Genomic DNA, 21,879 nt, shown 5'->3' with positions numbered 1-21,879 from the left:
CTTCTCACTGATCACCAATGTAAGGAACATTCTTCCCACTGATCACCAATGTAAGGGACATTCTTCTCACTGATCACCAATGTAAGGGACATTCTTCTCACTGATCATCAATGTAAGGAACATTCTTCTCACTGATCACCAATATAAGGGACATTTTTCCCACTGATCACCAATGTAAGGAACATTCTTCTCACTGATCACCAATGTAAGGAACATTCTTCTCACTGACCACCAATGTAAGGGACATTCTTCCCACTGATCACCAATGTAAGGGACATTCTTCCCACTGATCACCAATGTAAGGAGCATTCTTCCCACTGATCACCAATGTAAGGGACATTCTTCTCACTGATCACCAATGTAAGGGACATTCTTCTCACTGATCACCAATGTAAGGGACATTCTTCTCACTGATCACCAATGTAAGGGACATTCTTCCCACTGATCACCAATGTAAGGGACATTCTTCCCACTGATCACCAATGTAAGGGACATTCTTCTCACTGATCACCAATGTAAGGGACATTCTTCTCACTGATCACCAATGTAAGGAACATTCTTCCCACTGATCATCAATGTAAGGAGCATTCTTCTCACTGATCACCAATGTAAGGAGCATTCTTCTCACTGATCACCAATGTAAGGGACATTCTTCTCACTGATCACCAATGTAAGGGACATTCTTCTCACTGATCACCAATGTAAGGGACATTCTTCTCACTGATCACCAATGTAAGGAACATTCTTCCCACTGATCACCAATGTAAGGGACATTCTTCTCACTGATCACCAATGTAAGGGACATTCTTCTCACTGATCATCAATGTAAGGAACATTCTTCTCACTGATCACCAATATAAGGGACATTTTTCCCATAAATTTCAACAGGGGCTCCCTGGAAATTATTTCAAATCCTCCTCTACAAACTGAAGCCCATGTGAACAAGGCCTCACTGCTACCTCTCCATTAATTGCCGACCCTTTTAGTAGCATGAAATTAACTAGTAAAAATAGGTATTAGAAGCCCGTCTGGCCCACTTTATAGACTATCGGTGATCTCAGACCAGAGGACGTGGAGTGGTGGGAATTGTTAGGACGAGTCTCTTGCAGACCGCTCAGCCTACGTAGAGTGGAAGTTCCCTTTCAGTCTTTACATTGCTTGCTGTCTCTGCATTCATTTGGAGTCATATGTAAGCACCCCTTCCTTCCTCGCCAGGACAGACATCTCTTCTTCCCTCCCTCCCCCCTCCTTTCCTCTCCCCTATGGTCTCAGGAGTCAGTTGTCCTCATCCCTGGCGCCTCCAAGACTCACAGATGACAAGGCAGTGAGGTGAGCAGAGAGATGGACGTGATGTTGGGTGAGGAGGGGGCCAGTGGGCAGTGTGTGGGGGGGGGGGAGGGGGCAGAGGGCAGAGTCCTGGACAGCAGGGTATATATTCCATAGGGGTGACCCCATGCACCACATTCACCAGCAGCAACTCTAGAAGATACTCAACATGTCCCCACCAGGGTGCTCCATCATCTTACTGCTCTTCCTAGCAACCTCAGGTGAGCTCAGATCCTATTCTCACCAATTAGGGCTTGTATCTTCTGCTTTTCACTGAGCTGTTTTTTTATGCATTTAAATTGTCGTGTTATTAAATTAGCTTTTCACATTTTTTTTCTTTTATTTTTTTACATGCAGTATACATTTTTCATGTTATTTTGTCATTTTTTGGAATTGTGTGGAATTATTTTATGTAGCAATATTTTAAGTTCTCAGATAAATATTTCTATCTTTTTATTCATTTTCCACCTTTTTTCCTTGCTTTTTTTGGCATACAATTTTAAATTTTAATTTTGCAAGTCTTCAAAATACAGTCCATTGTTAGTTTTGCCAATTTGGATTTTTTTTGGAATGATTGTATGTAGAAATATCTCAAAATTTTCAGATAAATATTTATATTTTACAATTCAATTTCCACTTTTTTCCCTTACTTTTTTTTTTACATGCAATTTCAAATTAAAATTTTGCAAGTCTTCGAAACGCAGTCCATTGTTTGCTTTGCCAATTTGGAATTTTGTGGAATTATTTTATGTGGCAATATTGTAATTTCTCAGATAAATATTTCTATCTTTTTATTTATTTTCCACTTTTTTCCTTGCTTTTTTTGGCATTCAATTTTACATTTTAATTTTGCAAGTCTTCGAAACGCAGTCCATTGTTATTTTTGCCAATTTGGAATTTTGTGGAATGATTGTATGTAGATCTCTAATTTCTCAGATACATATTTCTATTTTGTTATTCTTTTTCCACTTTTTTTCCTTGTTTTTTTGGCATACAATTTAAAATTAAAATTTTGCAAGTCTTCAAAACGCAGTCCATTGTTAGCTTTGCCAATTTGAAATTTTGTGTAATTTTTTTATGTAGCAATTTTTTTTATTTCTCAGATAAATCAATTTTTTTATTTATTTTCTACTTTTTGTCCTTGCTTTTTTTTTTTTTTTTTGCAAACAATTAAAAATTTAAATTTTGCAAGTTTTCGAAACGCAGTCCAATTTGGAATTTTGTGGAATTAAAGTATCCAGAAATATCTCAGATAAATATTTCATTTTTTTTAATTGTTATTATTCAATTCAGTTTCCACTTCTTATCTTTTTTTTTTCTTCCTCTTTTGTGTGTACAATTTAAAATTAGAATTTTGTGAGTCTTCGAAATGCAGATTGAGTTATGGTATTATTGTATGTTTATTATTTAGCGCGGTACTCTGATTTAAAAGATTTATGTAGCACAATTGGCTGGAAATGTATTTATATTTAAATGAACTGGTTCCTTCGAAATGCAGTCCAAGTTTTGTCAATTTGGAATTTTGTTGAATTTTTATATGTAGCAATATCTCTACTATCTTGTCTGTCCGGTAGTTTTTTCTATCTTCTTTACTGAATTAATTTTCCTATTTTTTTTTCTTATTTTTTTTTGCCACAATTTAAACTTTTAAACTTTAAAATTTTAATTTTACAAGTCTTCACAACGTTAGATTTTTTTTGTTAGTTTTTCAGTTAGGAATATTGGCAAATTATTATATGTAGCAATATCTCTAACTATCCAGTACATTTTTGTATCTTTTATATTTATTTTCCACTTGTTTTCCCTTTTCTTTCTTTTGCACACAATTAAAAATGTAATTGTTCTAATCTTCTAAATGTTATCTGTTGTTAGTTTTGTAAATTTGGAGTTTTGTGGAATTACTATATGTAGCAATATTTCACCAGCCAGATAATTACTTTGCGGAATTATTATACATAGCAATAACTCTCATATTTAATCTCTCAGATAAATATGTCTCTCTTGTTATTGAATTCATTTTCCAATTGTTACCTTTCTTCACATATAAAATGTTTCTTTTGCCAGTTTACATTTTGTTACATTTTATTACATTTTGTTATATTTTGTCAATTTGACATTTAACACCAAAGCCACTAAGGGCCAGATTCACGTAGAATCGCGGCGGCGTAACGTATCCTAGATACGTTACACCGCCGCAATTTTTCATCGCAAGTGCCTGATTCACCAAGCACTTGCGATGAAAACCTACGCCCGCGGCCTCCGGCGCAAGGCGGGCCAATTCAAATGGGCGTGTGCCATTTAAATTAGGCGCGCTCCCGCGCCGGACCTACTGCGCATGCTCCGTTTCCTAACTGACGTCATTTTTTTGAACGGCGACGCGCGTAGCGTACCTCTGTATTCCCGGACGGCTTACGCAAACGACGTTGATTTTTAAATTTCGACGCGGGAACGACGGCCATACTTTAGACAGCAATACACTTGCTGTCAAGTTAAGGCACCAAAAAAAAAGTGTAACTTTGCGACGGGAAACTAGACTAGCGGCGACGTAGCGAACGCGAAAAAACGTTGTGGATCCGCAGTAACTCCTAATTTGCATACCCGACGCTGGTTTACGACACGAACTCCCCCCAGCGGCGGCCGTGGTACTGCATCCTAAGATCCGACAGTGTAAAACAATTACACCTGTCGGATCTTCTGGCTATCTATGCGTAACTGATTCTATGAATCAGTCGCATAGATAGAAACAGAGATACGACGGCGTATCAGGAGAAACGCCGTCGTATCTCATTTGTGAATCTGGCCCTAAGTTTTTCAGTTTTCAGGTACTGGTCAGCCAAAGTTTAGCAAGTGTGTGGTTGGTTCCTAAGGGTTTTATTTTATAATTGTGGTAGGTTGATAGGGATTTGGTTTTTATTTGTTGATAATTTTGCTATGGTTTCAATTTTATTTATGCAATTGGATGGATTTTTTTTCTTTGCCATGGGTAGCATTCTTGTTAGCTGCTGAGGGGACATAAATAGATATATTGTAATACAAAATTACATCTATAGGGTGTACAATTCAAACCTGTACATTTTAGATCTTGTTTATATTTTTTGTTTGTTATTATTATCATTATGATTATTATCATCATATTACATTTCGATTTGTGATCCAATGATTCTGGGCCATCTATTTAAAGGGTCAGTTCACCCAAAAGTAATATTTCAGTTATAAGTTGCCCTTGTTTTCATTAATGTATCTGATACTCCTACAGTGAGCTCCTACTACCATCATCAGTTCTGTTCCTTTTAAAGAGGTTGTAAACCATATTAAAAAAAAACCTGCAAGAGAAAGGCATAGCATACTAGCTCATTATGAATTACTTACCTTACATTGAAGCCCCCACAGCGGTCCCCGTACCCTCCTCCGGCCGGCGACATCTCTCCCGGAGTGACTTCCGGGTTTTGCGGGATCCGGTGCTGTGATTGGCTGGAGCCGCGATGATGTCACTCCCACGTGCCATTGCTTCAGTTTGCTTTAGTGTGCATGTGCCGATGACATGGGCACATGCAGGGGACAGGGGATATCTCCTAAACTGTGTAGGTTTAGGAGATATCCTGGGTAGCTACAGGTAAGCCTTATTATAGGCTTACCGGTAGCATAAAGTGGTTGTAAAGGGTTTAAAACCACTTTAAACTGGGATTTTCTAGTGTCTCTACCTTTGGGTGTTCCAGCTCCTCTTATTACATTCTTCATACTATAAAATAGTGCAGACTCAGGAATTACTCATAATGGGCACAGCGGGTGTACAGACCCAGGAATTCAGCACAGGGATGATGGGAACCCCTCATAATGGGCACATTGGGTGAAATAAATGTGGGAACTCACCACAGGGTTGGTGGAAACCCCTCAAAATGGGCACTGAAGGTATGCAGACCCGGGAACTTAGCACATGCAAGGTGGGAAGCCCACATAATTGGCACTGAAGGTATACAGACCTGGAAACTCAGTTCAGGGATGGTGGACACCCCTCATAATGGGCACTAAAGGTATACAGACCTGGGAACTCAGCACAGGGATGGTGGGCACCCCTCATAATGGGCACAAAAAGTATACAGACCTAAGAACTCAGCACAGGGATGGTGGTCACCCCTTATAATGGCCACTAAAGGTATGCAGACCTGGGAACTCAGCACAGGGATGGTGGTCACCCCTCATAATGGGTACAGTAGGTGTACAGCTCTGGAAACTCATAAATAGTCCCATAGATAGGAGAAACTGTCTGAAGGTTGGAAACCCGACATCTGAAAAGCTGGGTGGACATTCTCCGCTGCTTTAGTAAATCAGCCTCAATGAATGATAACATCAGGAGATGCTCGGCCCACGTGGAGTGCCAGAATAGGAGAGCCGGCAGGACAATCATCACAACACGCGGATGGAGGCTTGTACTGGCCGCCATCCAAAATGGGAAAGAATTCCGAAAAGCATTTCCTACAGCAGTTAACCTACTTTTGATGCACAGAGTTTCCTTAAACGCTTCCTCTTGTCCGTTTCTTGCTTTGCCGACTCTTAAAGAGTCCGCATGAGTTAGAGAATAGACTCAGCATAGGGATTTTATCCACCGGGAAAAGCCGATGCGTTTTGGGGGGTTGGAAGAGTTCTCCTTCTTTAGGGCTGAATAGGAAGAGAGGAATGAATTTTGTAGGGCTTGTTTTTGCTCTAATTCAGATTCCATTCCTCTGTTTTTATCTATATCTATATATATATATATATATATATATATATATATATATATATATATATATATATATATATATATATTTATATATACAGCATGTATCATATATATGTATATATACTTTAAAGCAAAAAAGCTAAAACTATCAATGTCATGTAAATTGCCAAACAGGGGCAAAAAAAGTCAAGTAAAACCCTATTGTGTAAAGTGAGGGCTGCAGCCTCCTCAGATTCTTGTTTCTGGTGGAGAATGCGGGCAGCCGGGCATCAATCTCAGACTTAACTCTTAGGAGGCTTCACCTCCAGGGTGGTTGAGTGGGTTGTGTCTAGTGGCGGTACTGCCCCCCATAGGTGACAATGGGTATTCTTTTTTTCTCCTGGTCACGGCATGACAATCCCCCTCTGCCTACTGTGTTAGGTTTGGGGTGGGGGGCGTTTAACTGCCTATTTATACTGCCCCCCGGCCACAAGTGTTAATGAGTGCTATAAGGGTAGGGGAGTCTATTCGCTATCATATCTGCAGATTTCTCTATGGACTAATTAAAAAATTCCTGGAAATATAGAGCTGGCAGCTATCTCCTATATAACTCCTATTTTAAGGTGGGATCAAACAAACTTTGGTCTCTGAAGAGCAATTCGCATTCAGAATGCTCTTCAAAGTGCATTTGGCAGGTGCTGAGGAGGCTTGAATTGCCTCCCCAACTCCTGCTTTAACCCCTTGATCGCCTCACAAGTGCACAGGGTCAATGCCGGAACAAGGTCACCTAGAGCCCTGGGCGAACATGCCAAACTGCAACACCCCAAGATCTATGAGCATTATGTGTCAGCAAAAAAGCCACACCCCCCCAAAAAAAAATTGGGCACTAATCTGCACGATTACCCCTAAGCATGACTAAGCAGTAAAAGCGTAGCTCAGCTTCAGGTTTTTACAGCCTCCCCCAACCTCACGTGCGAACGAGCCCTAAATCAAGGGAAGATACAGTTGCAATTAATGTTCAGAGAATGCCACGCTGGCCCGGCACCATGTAAGCATTGGCCTGAGCTTTAGGTCACATCACAGCAGGTTTTTTAAATTGTTAATTAGGAAAATGAAACATGCGTTAGTTGCGCCGGGAGGGAGAGGGGGGGTGTGAGTTTAAATTTTGCATTATGATTCTATTGGGTGACTTAAGACAAATGCCAGAATTGCCAGGCGGCCAGTCCAAGGCTCATAGAGATAACAGAGATAATAGAGAATTGCTGTTTTTTCCTCTGATCTCTGTATGGTCCTTATTGTGAGACTGTTTCAGGATATTTATTCTTTTTTTTTTTTGTGTCTTCCAGGGTATTGTGCCAAACCCCGAGTGGAAATCATCCCATCCAATGGAGAGATCTTTCTGGGAAGAGAGCAGAGCTTCATATGCAAATGTAAGAAAACTTCATCCAACGTACGCTGTAAAGCCGGAGGAAGGATACCTGGGGGGCCTCCAGCTGTTGTGGAACTACATTTCCCATGAGGCTTTGCAAAGGCTGGCAGTTACAATTACTCCCAGAGGCATGATGGGACTTGCAGTCCTGCAACAGCTGGAGGGCCCCAGGTTGCCTACCTCTGCCATAAAGGGATGCCAGGGTTGGGCGAGAAGAAGTTAATGCTTGTATAGTCGGCGCCATCTAATGGGCCGAAATGCAGAATAGGTTTCTGAAATATCTCTGAGAAAGATATACTGATTGTTGGCCACTAGATGGCGCTGAAAATACAGGCATTAATCAAAAAGGTGGGGAGGGGGGTCATTTAAAGCAGGGATACTCAGCCCTCCAGCTGTTGCGGAACTACACATCCCATGAGGCATTGTAAAACTCTAACATTCACAGACATGACTAGGCATGATGGGAATTGTAGTTCCTGAACAACTGGAGGGCCGTAGTTTGAAGACCCATGATTTAAAGGGATGCCAAGAATGTGCAAGAAGGGGTTAATGCCTGTATCATCAGCTCCATCTAGTGGCCACAATGCAAAATAGTTGCTTAAAGTCTGCTAACATCTTGTTTAACCCCATGAGCAATGGCGTCACTAAGGGTGGGGGCCATAGGGGGCCACCCAATATTATGCTGTGCCCCACCATGTGCCCCCCCAATTAAAACGCTTTTTTTTTGTTTACATAGCGGGTGTCCCGCATCTTTTGTCACTGTCCCCCCATGTGCCCCCCCCTCCCTAAATTTGAAATCTGGAGACGCCACTGCTCATGAGATTATTACGATTGGCCCTCATGGTGATCACATGCTCGTTAACCGCACCAATTAGCACAGATCTAAAGCTTTGCGGTTGGGAAGTTTTAAAGTTGTCCTGTTCAGATTTCGATAACGTCTCTTTCTTCGGACAGCATCGGTGGAGGCAACAATGAAATGGCTTAGTGGTGACGATGACGAGGAGATCGAGGATGAATCAAGGCGGTACAAGAAAGAATCCATCGATGAGACTACTATGACGCTGCAAGTCATCGCATCCAAGGTGGAACCTGACCGCATTATCAAATGTCAAGCCGAGTCGGAGTCCGGAGAGACGACAAATTCCGAGATCAAAATCAGGATCATTCGTAAGTTCTACCTCACTAAGGGGCAGCTCATACCAGAGGACTAGCAGAAGTGGGGAAAGGGACGCTTGCCCCATGGGCCCTATTTTTGGGCCTTTTTTGCCAGTTTTTACATTTTGCACCATAGTTTCCACTGCCTGCATCAACTGTACAGTGAATTTCAGGCGATACACTGAAGTTGGGCAAAAATGGGAAAAAAAATGTTGCCCCCTCATTTTATTCATTGTTGTATAGATCTTAATTTGGGTGCCGACATAGATTACAGAAGGAATACACTTTTCTGAGGTGCCTACCGAGACCTAATGATATTATCTTACATATTTGTAAATGTATGCAACTGAGACCTTCGATTTGTATCTACATGTGACATGATACCTCTAAATATGACCTGAGACCTCTGTTATGTGGCCTGAGACCTCTACCTGTGATCTGGGACTTATATTATCAATCTACATGTGACTTGAAACCACGGTTTCATTCTGCATGTGACCAGAGACCTCTACACGTGACCTGAGACCTCTATGAATGAGCTCTACATATGACCTGAGACCTCTATGTGTGAAATAAGACCTCTACATGTGGTCTGAGACCTCTGTGAGTGAGCTGAGACCTCTACGTGTGACCTGGGAACTCTATGTGTGAGCTGAGACCCCTACATATGGCCTGAGACCTCTACATGTGACCTGTGATCACTCTGAGTGACCTAATACCTCTATGTGTGAGATGAGACCTCTACATGTGACCTGATACCTCCTATGAGTGAGCTGAAACCTCTACATATGACCCGAAACCTCTATGTGTGAGATGGGATCTGTATGTGTAAGATGAGACCTCTACATGTGACCTGAGACCTCTGTGAGTGAGCTGAGACCTCTATGTGTGACCTGGGAACTCTGTGTGTGACATGAGACCTCTATATTTGGCCTGAGACCTCTGTGTGTGATAAGAGACCTCTGTGGGTGATAAGAGACCTTTACATGTGACCTTAAACGTCTATGTGTAATATGAGAGCTCTATGAGTGAGCCGAGACCTCTACATGTGACCTAGGACCTCTATATGTGAGATGAGACCTCTACATGTGGCCTGAGACCTCTATGAGTGAGCTGAGACTTCTAGATGTGACCTGGGACATCTATGAGTGACCTGAGACCTCTACATGTGACCTGAGACATCTATGTGTGAGATGGGACCCCTACATGTGGCCTGAGACCTCTACATGTGACCTGAGACCTCTACATGTGACCTGAGACCTCTACATGTGAGCTGAGACCTCTACATGTGACCTGAGACCTCTACATGTGAGCTGAGACCTCTACATGTAAACTGAGACCTCTGCATGTGACCAAAGACCGCTACATGTGAGCTGAGGCCAATGCTTTCAATCTACATGAGACCCTCTATGCTCAACCCTCTATGTTCCAGAAGCCTCTGGAAGGCAGGGGAGATCAATCAAACCCACAGCCTGTGAAACCCAGAACAGCCAGAAGCAATCGACAACTGCCCAACTGATTACAGAGGAGCCCAAAAAAACGGAACTTTCCTACATCCTACCAACCTAACTAGGAGGGTGCTACATGTGACCTAAGGCCTTCATTTTCAATCTGCATGTGGCCTGAGACCTCTGTTTGCATTGTCTGTACAGTAGATGTTACATTGATGTTGCTGACCAATATTTCACTCCTTTCATTGTATCTTTATACAGAGAAACCAACTTTTGTGAAGGATGTGTCAGTTAACAAAGCATATGACGCCGACTCAGACGCTAAGCTGCCGTGCGCTGTGGAAGGCATTCCCACACCGCAGATCACCTGGTTCCGCAATGACATGCCCGTCCCAATCTTACCAGGTCAGTCCGATATTATATCCCGAGGCATAATAGTTTAGGAATGCCGAGGCGGGGCAAAAAGAGGTTAATGCCTGTTTCATCAGCTCCCCCTAGTGGCCAAAATGTAATACATCGTTCTGAGAAAACTATATTGAATTTTGGCCACTAGATGGACCTGATGATACAAGCAATAACCTCTTACACAAAATACGGGATGTTTCATTCAACTTGCATGAAGGCTTCTGACATTTGTTGCACAAATGTTTTATAACTTCACCCCATTTAGAAATGTTTTCACCCAAGAGTCACATAACTTTCACCAAGGATTTACACACATTTTTCTTTCCATTTGAATCCAATTGGAAAAAATGTGTGGATCCAGGGCTGGCCCAAGACATTGTGCTGCCTGGGTCCATAATGTTGACCCCGCACCCCCCTAAAAAATAAAATATATGACATACCATTGTGTTCAATTCCAAGGGGCATGCTAGGGCAGAATTGGGACAGGCTAAGGTAGTATATGGACAGGCTAGAGTAGTATATAGACAGGCTAGGGTAGTATATAGACAGGCTAGGGTAGTACAGGGGCGGGCTAGGGTAGTATATGGACAGGCTAAGGCAGTATTTAGACAAGCTAGAGTAGTATATGGACAGGCTAGGGTAGTATATGGACATGCTAGGGTAGTATATGGACAGGCCAGGGTAGTATATAGACAGGCTAGGGTAGTATATAGACAGGCTAGGGTAGTACAGGGGCAGGCTAGGGTAGTATATGGACAGGCTAAGGCAGTATATAGACAAGCTAGGGTAGTATATGGACAGGCTAGGGTAGTATATGGACAGGCTAAGGTAGTATATGGACAAGCTAGGGTAGTATATAGACAGGCTAGGGCAGTATTGAGGCAGGCTATGTAGTATATAGACAGACTTGGAGCAGTATATAGACAGGCTAGGGCAGTATAGGGGCAAGTTAGGGTAGTATATATACAGGCTAGGGTAGTACATGGGCAGGTTAGGGTAGTATATAGACAGGCTAGGGCAGTATTGGGGCAGGCTAGGGTAGGAAATAGACAGACTAGGGTAGTATATGGACAGGTTAGGGCAGTATATAGACAGGCTAGGGTATAGTACATGGGCAGGCTAGGGTAGTATATAGACAAGCTAGGGTAGTACATGGGCAGGCTAGGGTAGTATATAGACAGGCTAGGGTAGTACATGGGCAGGCTAGGTTAGTATATAGACAGGCTAGTGCAGTATAGGGGCGGGCTAGGGTAGAATAGGGGCAGGCGGAGGGGCCCGGCCGGGGGGGGGGCAGTTGTCATCATGACATGCAAAACTGTTGGAAAAAATCTTGGTCGGCAGTTTGCTGGGTAAGTAGAAGAGAGGGAGAGACGGCCGTGGTTCAATTTGCTGCCCCTCTCAAAGTGCTGCCTGGGTCTAATGGACCCACTGGGACCCATGGTAAGGCCGGCCCCCTGATCTTACGTGATATAAAGAGACCCTCAAGTCAAATTCAAATATACTGCTTGCTTAAAAAATAAAATAAAAAGATGCATCAATGAATAAAATTAATTTATGAGCTTGGTTTTAACAAGCATGTGTGGATTCTGTATTAATTGTACAAAATATTTTTTTTTTTACTTAGGTCATCTTTCAGCGACCCGGGACGGGACCCTGACCATAGACAAGATCCAGCTGTCAGATGCCGGAATGTACTACTGCCAAGCTTACATACGAGAACGCAATGAAATCAACTACAAGAACGTCACCGTCACTGTTAATGGTAAGGCTCCGCCTTTTCTTCCACCTCCAATTTGTATGATAGAATCGGTGTGTTCTGGCTTTAACCGCAAGTCTCTCTTGTTCTCCCGCAGCGGCTCCGATCGTCACCTTTGAGGAAACTTTTCCCAAAATCAATTCCAAATCCAACGCCTCATTCACCTGCTCTGTGACCGGACACCCCAAGCCCGAGATCGTCTGGAAAAAGTAAATACCCCCCCGAGTTCCCATGTATAGACAGAGCCGAAAGGAGACAGACCAACACATTCCAACCTTCCAATGGAAACAAAATTACTTTATTTTAATTTGTTGGCATAACACTGATTTATTCCACTGTGGTGTACAATATAGGACCATACAAGTCAATGCAGCACAGGAGCTTACACTCTAATGTCCCCCACAGTCACACCCTATTATTATACATTTATATAGCTCTGACATATACCACAGTGCTGTGCAGAGATCACTGAGCCAGTCACATCAGTCTCTGTACAGAGGAGCTTACACTCTAATGTCCCCACATCCACAGTCACACACTATTATTATTATAATACATGTATATAGCTCTGACATATACCGCAGTGCTGTACAGAGATCACTGAGCCAGTCACATCAGTCTCTGAAGAGCTTACAATCTAATTTCCAATCATATATATACCATACACAGACTTGGATACATGCATATGGAAGCCAAATGATCTCTCTATCTATCACTGTCTTTATCTATAGATCCCTGTCTCTATATCTAGCTATCTATCTATGTATATATATACACAATATATTCTATATATGAAATACATGATGTCTCTCTCTCTCTCTCTCTCTCTCTCTCTCTCTCTCTCTCTCTCTCTCTCTCTCTCTCTCTCTCTCTCTCTCTCTCTCTCTCTCTCTCTCTCTCTCTCTCTCTCTCTCTCTCTCTCTCTCTCTCTCTCTCTCTCTCTCTCTCTCTCTCTCTCTCTCTCTCTCTCTCTCTCTCTCTCTCTCTCTCCCCATCTATCTCTCTCTATCTTTTCCATCAACAGTATCAATCTATCTGTCTATCTATCTATCTATCTATCTGTATCAATCTATCTATTGAACTATTCCGTCAGTCCTATTGATGGACAGATTGGCAACTTGAACAAAAAGCTAATTTCCGTCTTTCTGCCTGCAGGGGAGAAGAGGTGGTGAGCGATGATGGACAGAAGTACATCTTAAGCTCCAATGGTCTCCAGCTCTCCATCACTGACCTGGCCAAGGACGATGAAGGGAACTACACCTGCCACGCCAGCAACAGCTTGGGACAAGAAAGCACAACCCTGACCCTGCAAGTCATCGGTACGCTGAGCCTGTACATTTCACCTCCAATACACACCTTACAAGTATTCTGGTTATTTGTGTAGCACCCCCTTCTAGTCCCATAAAATGAAACTGATTACTATGCTCAGCTTCACCAGATTTTTTTTTGTAGGGACTTCTGCAGTGTGTTGTTATATGTAATGTGTTATATGTTTTATATATTATTATTATTATTATAATATGGTTTGTTCTTTGTCATTACCTATAGGCTGTGGACAATGTCTCTTTTGTGGTTATGTAATTTAAATTCAATAAAATTAGAGTTGAAAGAAAAAATATATATATATATATATATATATATATATATATATATATATATATATATATATATATATATATATATATATATATATAAAATATATATATATATATATATATATATATATATATATATATATATATATATATATATGTATAGTTGAAGGGTGATGGCAACAAGGGTACCTGATGAATAATCTACTAGCGATACATTGTAGCTATATAGAGACCTCTAGTGGTTGTTTGAGGGATATTTAATATTAACATTGCTTTTGATGTTTTTCTAAAGTTTTTTGTTTTTTTTTAAACAAACTAATTAGAATAAATGACAAGAAATCTTTTTAATAAGAAGGAATTTGATGACTGCCTTACCTGCAAAACACTAAAAGAAATGCAAGTTTCCAAACTGACCTGTTATGTGTCCCTTTTTAGATGCTCCCCGGGGACTTGGGGCTGGTGTGGTCGCTGGGATCATCTTACTTCTAATATTGGGGACTCTGCTGGCCATGGACCTGACTTGTTACAGGACGAGGCGCCGCGGCTTCCTCATGTTCCTGTCCACCAACATACTGGGGAGACCGGCGCCAAGGGTCAAGCTGGAGGACGACCTCAAGTAAGTTTCCTTCATCCATCATCTCCAATTCTCCACCTGCTAGACACCTACTGCCAGCACCATGGACAGTTCCATGTCTACAGCAACTAAGCACTGGCCCAGATTCAGGTACATTTGCACGATATTTGCGGGGGAGCAGGGCAATGATTTTTCCCTGCGCCCCCGCAAATATTTTGCGCTGCCCTCGATTCATGGAGCAGTAGCAATTTTTCCCGGCGTAAGCGCGCGCAATGTAAATGATCAGGCCGGGGTTGGGAATCATTTAAATTAGGCGCGCTCCCGCGCCGAGCGTACAGTGCATGCTCCGTCGGGAAACTTTCCCGACGTGCATTGCAGCAAATGACGTTGCAAGGAGGTCATTTGCTTCAAAGTGAACGTGAATGGCGTCCAGCGCCATTCACGAATCACTTACGCAAACGACGTGAAATTCAAATTTCACGTCGCAGGAGCGGCGGCTATACTTTAGCATTGGCTGCCCCTACTATTAGAAGGGGCAGCCTTGCGCTAAAGTTGCCGTACGGAAACTCCGTACCTGGCTTGCGCAGGGCCCGCGCAAGTTTGTGAATCAGTGGTAGTATGCAATTTGCATACTACACACTGATCACAACGGGAGCGCCCCCTAGCGGACCACGCAAGAATGCAGCCTAAAATCTGCGTGGCATAAGAGCCTTATGCCGCGCAGATTTTAGGCTGCAGTCGGTGTAACGAGGTTCCTGAATCAGGAGCACTTGTTACACCGGAGCAAGTAAGCAATTGCGCCGTGTAACCTATGGTTACACGGGCGCAATTTCTTCTTGAATCTGGGCCAATGTGAATGCCAGTATGTGTATGCCAGTGTCCAATCACCTGTGGTGACCACATAACCCATTAAGTAACTAAGGCTCTGTGTCCCGTCATGTACGATCAAGATCAAGGCCTTTTTATGATTATCATCACATTCCTTCACACCGCCGCCATTCCAATTCTCTGTACTTACCTCTTTTTTTTTATAGGAAGGGGACCTCCGACAAGAGCCACGTGGTAAATATTTCTGGCGTAGATGCCTGACACCGCCAAAGGTTGACGTGGACACAAGAGGAAGCTGCGGGATAAAAATCCAAACTTTGTACAGAGACATCCAGAAATGTTCCGAGAGACTTCCGTACTGTAAATACATCTCACTAAACACGACCTTCGAAGATATATTCGAGAACTCAAACTAGATAAAAATGTTTTTTTTTTTGAGTGGACAGATCTAAAACTTTGTGATGTTTTTTTTCCCCCAGAAGGTCAATCCATACTCTTCCAGCACAGTCCCATTTTTTTTTCAATATCTAGTTAGTCCTCCATTCTGTTTAGAATTAGGTAGAGCCAGAAGAAAGCAACCAGGGTAAAGGGTCTCCAGGAGAACTTGAGTTGAGTTGAGTGGCATCTGGCCATTTACCCCCTAGGATCCCCAACGTGCTTGAACTTGGCCCCAAAGTCTATGCAATGACATGCCATCTCACCAAGTGCTCCACAGGTACTGAATCGTGGTGGCAGCTGTGTAGATTGGAATTGATCTGCATAGTGGAGGAGGGGGCACTGTGAGAGCCAATTGCACTACATGGCATGTCTAACACAAGGGAGAGGACAACACAACCGACCAGCTTATCACTTTATTGACAACTGCCTTATATGCAAATCACACAGAGGAATGCACGGCAACTGTCAATGAGAGGCGAAGACAGGGGTCAGTTGCCAGTCCAATGGCCAAGAAAGGAAAAAAGAGAACCTGTCTGCACAGCTGTAGAGACCATCTGGGGTTGGAGCAGCCCAACGCTCCCTTGCTTTACTGTGAACCGCACAGCCTTTAGCCTCCTGAAACTAGCACAGGCAGAGGTGGCTTATTTATTAGGCAGTCGGCTAAGGCCTCGCACTCACAGGGGCCTCGCAGCAGCATAGCCTTTACCCTTTAGAACTTAAATGACCTTTAGTAGAACTAGCACAACATGTAGCATCCTAGAACCAGTTCAGCTTTTAATACCTGGGAATTAGCACAAACTTAAGCACTCTAAAACTCTCATAGACATAGCACCTTAACAGTGGTGGCAAACCTTGGCACCCCAGATGTTTTGGAACTACATTTCCCACGATGCTCATGCACTCTGCAGTGTAGTTGAGCATCAAGGTTAGGCCAAGGTGGCGTCACTAGGGGGGCCAGAGGGGGCCATGCCCCCCCCAACATTATACTGTGCCCCTCCAATTAAAATAAGGGACGTGTAGGGAAGTGTAGTTCCAAAAAATCTGGGTTGCCAAGTTTCGCCATCACTGCCCTAGAACTAGCAAAACCAGCTCATCCTGGAGAAGCTATCACAGTCTTACGCAATCCTCTGCTGTGCCATGTGATAGCTATGCTGACAGGTTCTCTTTAAATGAAACTCAATAAAACACTTCCAGACTTTTTCATTTATTTTACTTATTTATTTAATTGTTTTTTCTCTTCTCTTTAGCATTTAGAACACTCGGTTTCTATAGATTATATATCTCCTTAGTTAGTTGAAAACAAAAAGCTTTGCTTTTGTTTGGGTTTTTTTTGTCTTAATGTATTAAAAAGATACTTTTTAGAACAAATGTATATTGTTCATCATTGTTCCTTTAATATTAATTTTGAACACAAGGGAAGAATTAGTTACAATGGAGGGAGACTTTTGGGAAAAATATTTATACTTAGTAACAGATTGGGGAGATCGAGACTCACTGGGGTGACGACAGTTCCATCTAGTGGCCATAATCAAATATTATTTCGTATTGAGGTATTTCAGAAAGAAAATGCCACATTTTGGCCACTAGATGGAGCTAAAGACCATAGGAAATCACTGTATTGAGAAAAATATTAGCTGGATTCACGTAGATTGCCGCAACTTTAAGGCGGCGTAGCGTATCGTATTTACGCTACGTCGCCTTAAGTCAGAGAGGCAAGTACTGTATTCACAAAGTACTTGCCTCCTAACTTACGGCGGCGTAGCGTAAATGCGGCGGGCGCAAGCGCGCCTAATTCAAAATAGGCTGAGGGGGCGTGTTTTATGATAATTTGCTTTGACCTGACGTGATTGACGTTTTTTTGGAACGGCGCACATTTCCCAGTGTGCATTGCGGCTAAGTACGCCGCACGGTCCTATTGATTTCGACGTGGACGTAAATGACGTAAATCCCTATTCAAGGACGACTTACGCAAACGATGTTAAATTTTCGAATCTCGAAGCGGGAACGGCGGCCATGCTTTAACATTACTATTCCAACTATTTGATGGAATATCTTTAGGCCTGATAATGCGTTACGTAAACGGCGTATCTGTACTGCGTCGGCCGGGCGTACGTTCGTGAATAGGCGATTCATGAACGTACGCCCGTGAATAGTGATTTACATATTCTACGCCGACCGCAATGGAAGCACCACCTAGCGGCCAGCCTAAATATTGCACCCTAAGATAGGACGGCGCAACCCGTCCTATCTTTGATAGGTTTAAGTGTATCTCTGTTTGAGAATACACTTAAACTTAGGTCAGCGCAGATTCCGAGTTAGGTCGGCGTATCTACTGATATGCCGAACTAACTCTTACTGAATCTAGCTATATGACCAGAATTTGTCAAGGTTAGGCCAGTGCTTGCCACCAGTGGCGTCACTAGGGGGGGCCAGAGGGGACCATGGCCCCCCCAACATTATACTTTGTCCCCCCAATTAAAATAAATGGCAAGTTGCCACATCCGTCCAATGATTTAATTTATAAATGAACCCATTAGTGTTCGTTTTGTAAATATCCTACAGGTCGAACTAACTGTACAGACTTGTTACAATGTGGTCCAACAATTTTGTTAAATACTTAAACGCTCCTTTCCATCGATATCAAATTAAGCAGGCACTCGTGTAACATAGCGGTCGGTAGATCTATAAAGGGTTTAACAATCAGATTGTAACCTGTGTGTGGCATAGCTTCAATCTCTTTATTGCTCGAATAAACGACCAAATATTTTGTCTTGGGAAATGTAGGAAAAAAGATACAATGTAACCGTTTTATTTTAACTTATTCTAATTGTAACTGTTATGCTGACTATTTTTTAAGTTACACGTTGCTTCAAACATCCAATCATATTCAAGCTCCTATTTTTATATATATATATATATAAATATAAATATATATATATATATATATATATATATATATATATATTCCCCCTACACACGATTGGTTGTTTGAAGCGAACGCTCTCCGAAGAGAGGAGACCAGTCACTCCTATAGAAAACGACCCCCTTATTGTACAGATTATAATGTGATGTACATTAGACGTAGACTATTGTATTGACTCTTATGTGAAAATAACTCTGATAGATTGAATTAAACATTTCTTTGAGAAAAAAAAATAAAGAAATCATCTTTCTTATTTCCTCTATCTTGTTTCTGCTACTGATTTAAAGGGATTCTTCAATGCCCTGCCCACAATTTGATCCCTTAGAGACCTGATTATTGATGTGATTTTGCATAATATTTAGGATTGCCATGTCTTGGGAACCCCTTGCTAAAACAAGGTCTTTGGTGATCGGTGGGAAGAATGTTCCTTACATTGGTGATCAGTGAGAAGAATGTCCCTTACATTGGTGATCAGTGGGAAGAATGTCCCTTACATTGGTGATCAGTGAGAAGAATGTTCCTTACATTGGTGATCAGTGAGAAGAATGTCCCTTACATTGGTGATCAGTGTGAAGAATGTCCCTTACATTGGTAATCAGTGAGAAAAATTTTCTTTACATTGGTGATCAGTGGGAAGAATGTCCCTTACATTGGTGATCAGTGAGAAGAATGTCCCTTACATTGGTGATCATTGGGAAGAATGTCCCTTACATTGGTGATCAGTGAGAAGAATGTTCCTTACATTGGTGATCAGTGTGAAGAATGTCCCTTACATTGGTAATCAGTGAGAAAAATTTTCTTTACATTGGTGATCAGTGGGAAGAATGTCCCTTACATTGGTGATCAGTGAGAAGAATGTTCCTTACATTGGTGATCAGTGAGAAGAATGTCCCTTACATTGGTGATCAGTGAGAAGAATGTCCCTTACATTGGTGATCAGTGAGAAAAATTTTCTTTACATTGGTGATCAGTGGGAAGAATGTCCCTTACATTGGTGATCAGTGTGAAGAATGTCCCTTACATTGGTAATCAGTGAGAAACATTTTCTTTACATTGGTGATCAGTGGGAAGAATGTCCCTTACATTGGTGATCAGTGAGAAGAATGTTCCTTACATTGGTGATCAGTGAGAAGAATGTCCCTTACATTGGTGATCAGTGAGAAGAATGTCCCTTACATTGGTGATCAGTGAGAAGAATGTCCCTTACATTGGTGATCAGTGAGAAGAATGTCCCTTACATTGGTGATCAGTGAGAAGAATGTCCCTTACATTGGTGATCAGTGGGAAGAATGTTCCTTACATTGGTGATCAGTGAGAAGAATGTCCCTTACATTGGTGATCAGTGGGAAGAATGTCCCTTACATTGGTGATCAGTGGGAAGAATGTCCCTTACATTGGTGATCAGTGGGAAGAATGTCCCTTACATTGGTGATCAGTGGGAAGAATGTCCCTTACATTGGTGATCAGTGAGAAGAATGTCCCTTACATTGGTGATCAGTGAGAAGAATGTCCCTTACATTGGTGATCAGTGGGAAGAATGTTCCTTACATTGGTGATCAGTGGGAAGAATGATCCTTACTTTGGTGATCAGTGGGAAGAATGTCCCCTACATTGGTGATCAGTGAGAAGAATGTCCCTTACATTGGTGATCAGTGGGAAGAATGCAATGGAGGCTGGACCCTGGGATCTCTGTGGCCTCATCCAGCCCACAGTAAGTTCTTATTATTCATTATTTATCTCCTCCAGTGAGTCCTTCAGCCCCATCCTTGGCTCCCTTCTCACCCCTCCTTTCCTCATCCTCACTCAATACCACTTTCATTTTTTTTTTGTTCCCATTCAGGTGTCACTGATAGGCTTCATTATCCAGAGGCCAGCTTGGGGTCCAACACGGTCCCCTTCCCTACTTGGTTCATCATCATCGACACTCCCTGCTGAGGTTACATGTGGTTTTATGCACATGTCCCAGTTTGGGCTCTCGTTCTCGGGGCTCCTACACGCATCACTTATTATCTTGCATCCAAGGTACATATCCTTCACCCCCCTCCCCTTTCCTTACTTCACCCCTCAGTCCTCCCCCCCCCCCTCCCTCTCCCCTGTCTCACCCCACCCCCTTTTCTTTTCAATCACTGTCCTTTCCTTCACCCTCACATCACCTCATTTAGACGTTTCATCACCGGTTTGACATCACATTTTTTGCACCCCCCAGTCCAAGGTCTGGGCTTCTTATACTAACGATTATTCTTCCTTATATAGCCGGGAAGTAGGTCCCTCCATACATAAGCGTGCCCCCTGGTTGCCCCACCCCCTTCTCTTTGGCTCTTTGGTTTGGAGACCTTAGATCCAATTGCTCTATATTCAAATTCTGGATGATGGTACGACTTCTTTAAGTGTCTATGGATCTTCACTTTCAGAGGTTATATTTCAAATAAATGGAAGGAAAGTGCAATTGTAATAACGATGGGTTAATGTAATGTTTTGAAATGAAACCAATAATGTTGCAGTAATTGGAAACGTTGTAGCAACAATAAACCATCATACTCATGAAGGCCAAGAAGATACTTCAGGTTGCTCAACCAAGGAAAGGACGTGTGGAAAGAGGTCCAGAGGTTTCAAACTTCTGATTCTCTTGGCAAACGAAGACTTTTGTCATCTCACTAATTGGAAAAAAAAAAAACTGAAGGATGTTTTGTAAAGCCTCGTCCACGTGATCGGTCCATCCGATGAGAACGGTCTGAAGGACCGTTTTCATAGGTTAACCGAAGAAGCTGACTGATGGTCCGTCGCGCCATAGGGGGAGTCCAAAAATCAGGAAATAGGAGCTAGGAGGACTCCGGTGGAGCGCGATCGGCAGTCGGCACACAATTTGTACAGTGCCACTGCCGTTGCTCGCGCTATGTACAGGTCTGGCGGCCAGTGTGTGTGTCTGGCGGTCTGCGTGTGCATAAGAACATTGCCCCCCTCTCGTAAACTAAATGGTACCACCCACAGCTACATTATCAGCAATTTTACTGTGTTTCGGTAGGGACCCAAAAATGCTAATTTCGGCCGATATGTATCGGCCGCCGATAATCGGTGCATCCCTAGTTTTTTCCCATCGGTTAGGAATCCATCGGTTAAATTTAAAACAAGTTGGCTTTTTTTTAACCGATGGATAAATAACCTATGGGGCCCACACACGATCGGTTTGGACCGATGAAAACGGTCCATGGTGGAGGGAGGGGGGGTAATGAGTGGGTACAGTGGGGGGAGGGGAGGGGTGATAAGTGAGGAAGGTGGGGGGGGTAATGAGTGGGTATGGTAGGA

General features: G+C 42.6%; 1 protein-coding gene across 1 annotated transcript; it reads left to right on the top strand.

The window, feature by feature from the left end:
* The first annotated feature begins 1,443 nt into the window (after positions 1 to 1,443).
* Positions 1,444 to 16,289, top strand: LOC120915961 (neural cell adhesion molecule 1-like). The gene is made up of 9 exons (XM_040326803.1): positions 1,444 to 1,547; positions 7,369 to 7,452; positions 8,406 to 8,618; positions 10,319 to 10,462; positions 12,087 to 12,224; positions 12,316 to 12,427; positions 13,374 to 13,537; positions 14,249 to 14,429; positions 15,422 to 16,289. Exons 1-9 carry the CDS (start codon positions 1,496 to 1,498, stop codon positions 15,474 to 15,476), a joined length of 1,143 nt encoding a protein of 380 aa, XP_040182737.1. The 5' UTR covers positions 1,444 to 1,495; the 3' UTR covers positions 15,477 to 16,289.
* The last annotated feature ends 5,590 nt before the right edge of the window (positions 16,290 to 21,879 follow it).

Source organism: Rana temporaria, chromosome 10, assembly GCF_905171775.1.
Source record: "Rana temporaria chromosome 10, aRanTem1.1, whole genome shotgun sequence".
Taxonomy (NCBI): Eukaryota; Metazoa; Chordata; class Amphibia; order Anura; family Ranidae; genus Rana; species Rana temporaria.
Note: the sequence above shows the minus strand (reverse complement) of the source record. Positions and strands in the feature narration are given on the sequence as shown.

What these genes read in the sequence shown, in the direction of transcription:
- LOC120915961 (XM_040326803.1), top strand. Translation starts at nt 1,496, where the DNA reads ATGTCCCCACCAGGGTGCTCCATCATCTTACTGCTCTTCCTAGCAACC. An exon ending in GCTCTTCCTAGCAACCTCAG is followed by an intron (nt 1,548 to 7,368) that starts GTGAGCTCAGAT and finishes TGTGTCTTCCAG; the next exon opens with GGTATTGTGCCAAACCCCGA. An exon ending in CCCGAGATCGTCTGGAAAAA is followed by an intron (nt 12,428 to 13,373) that starts GTAAATACCCCC and finishes TTCTGCCTGCAG; the next exon opens with GGGAGAAGAGGTGGTGAGCG.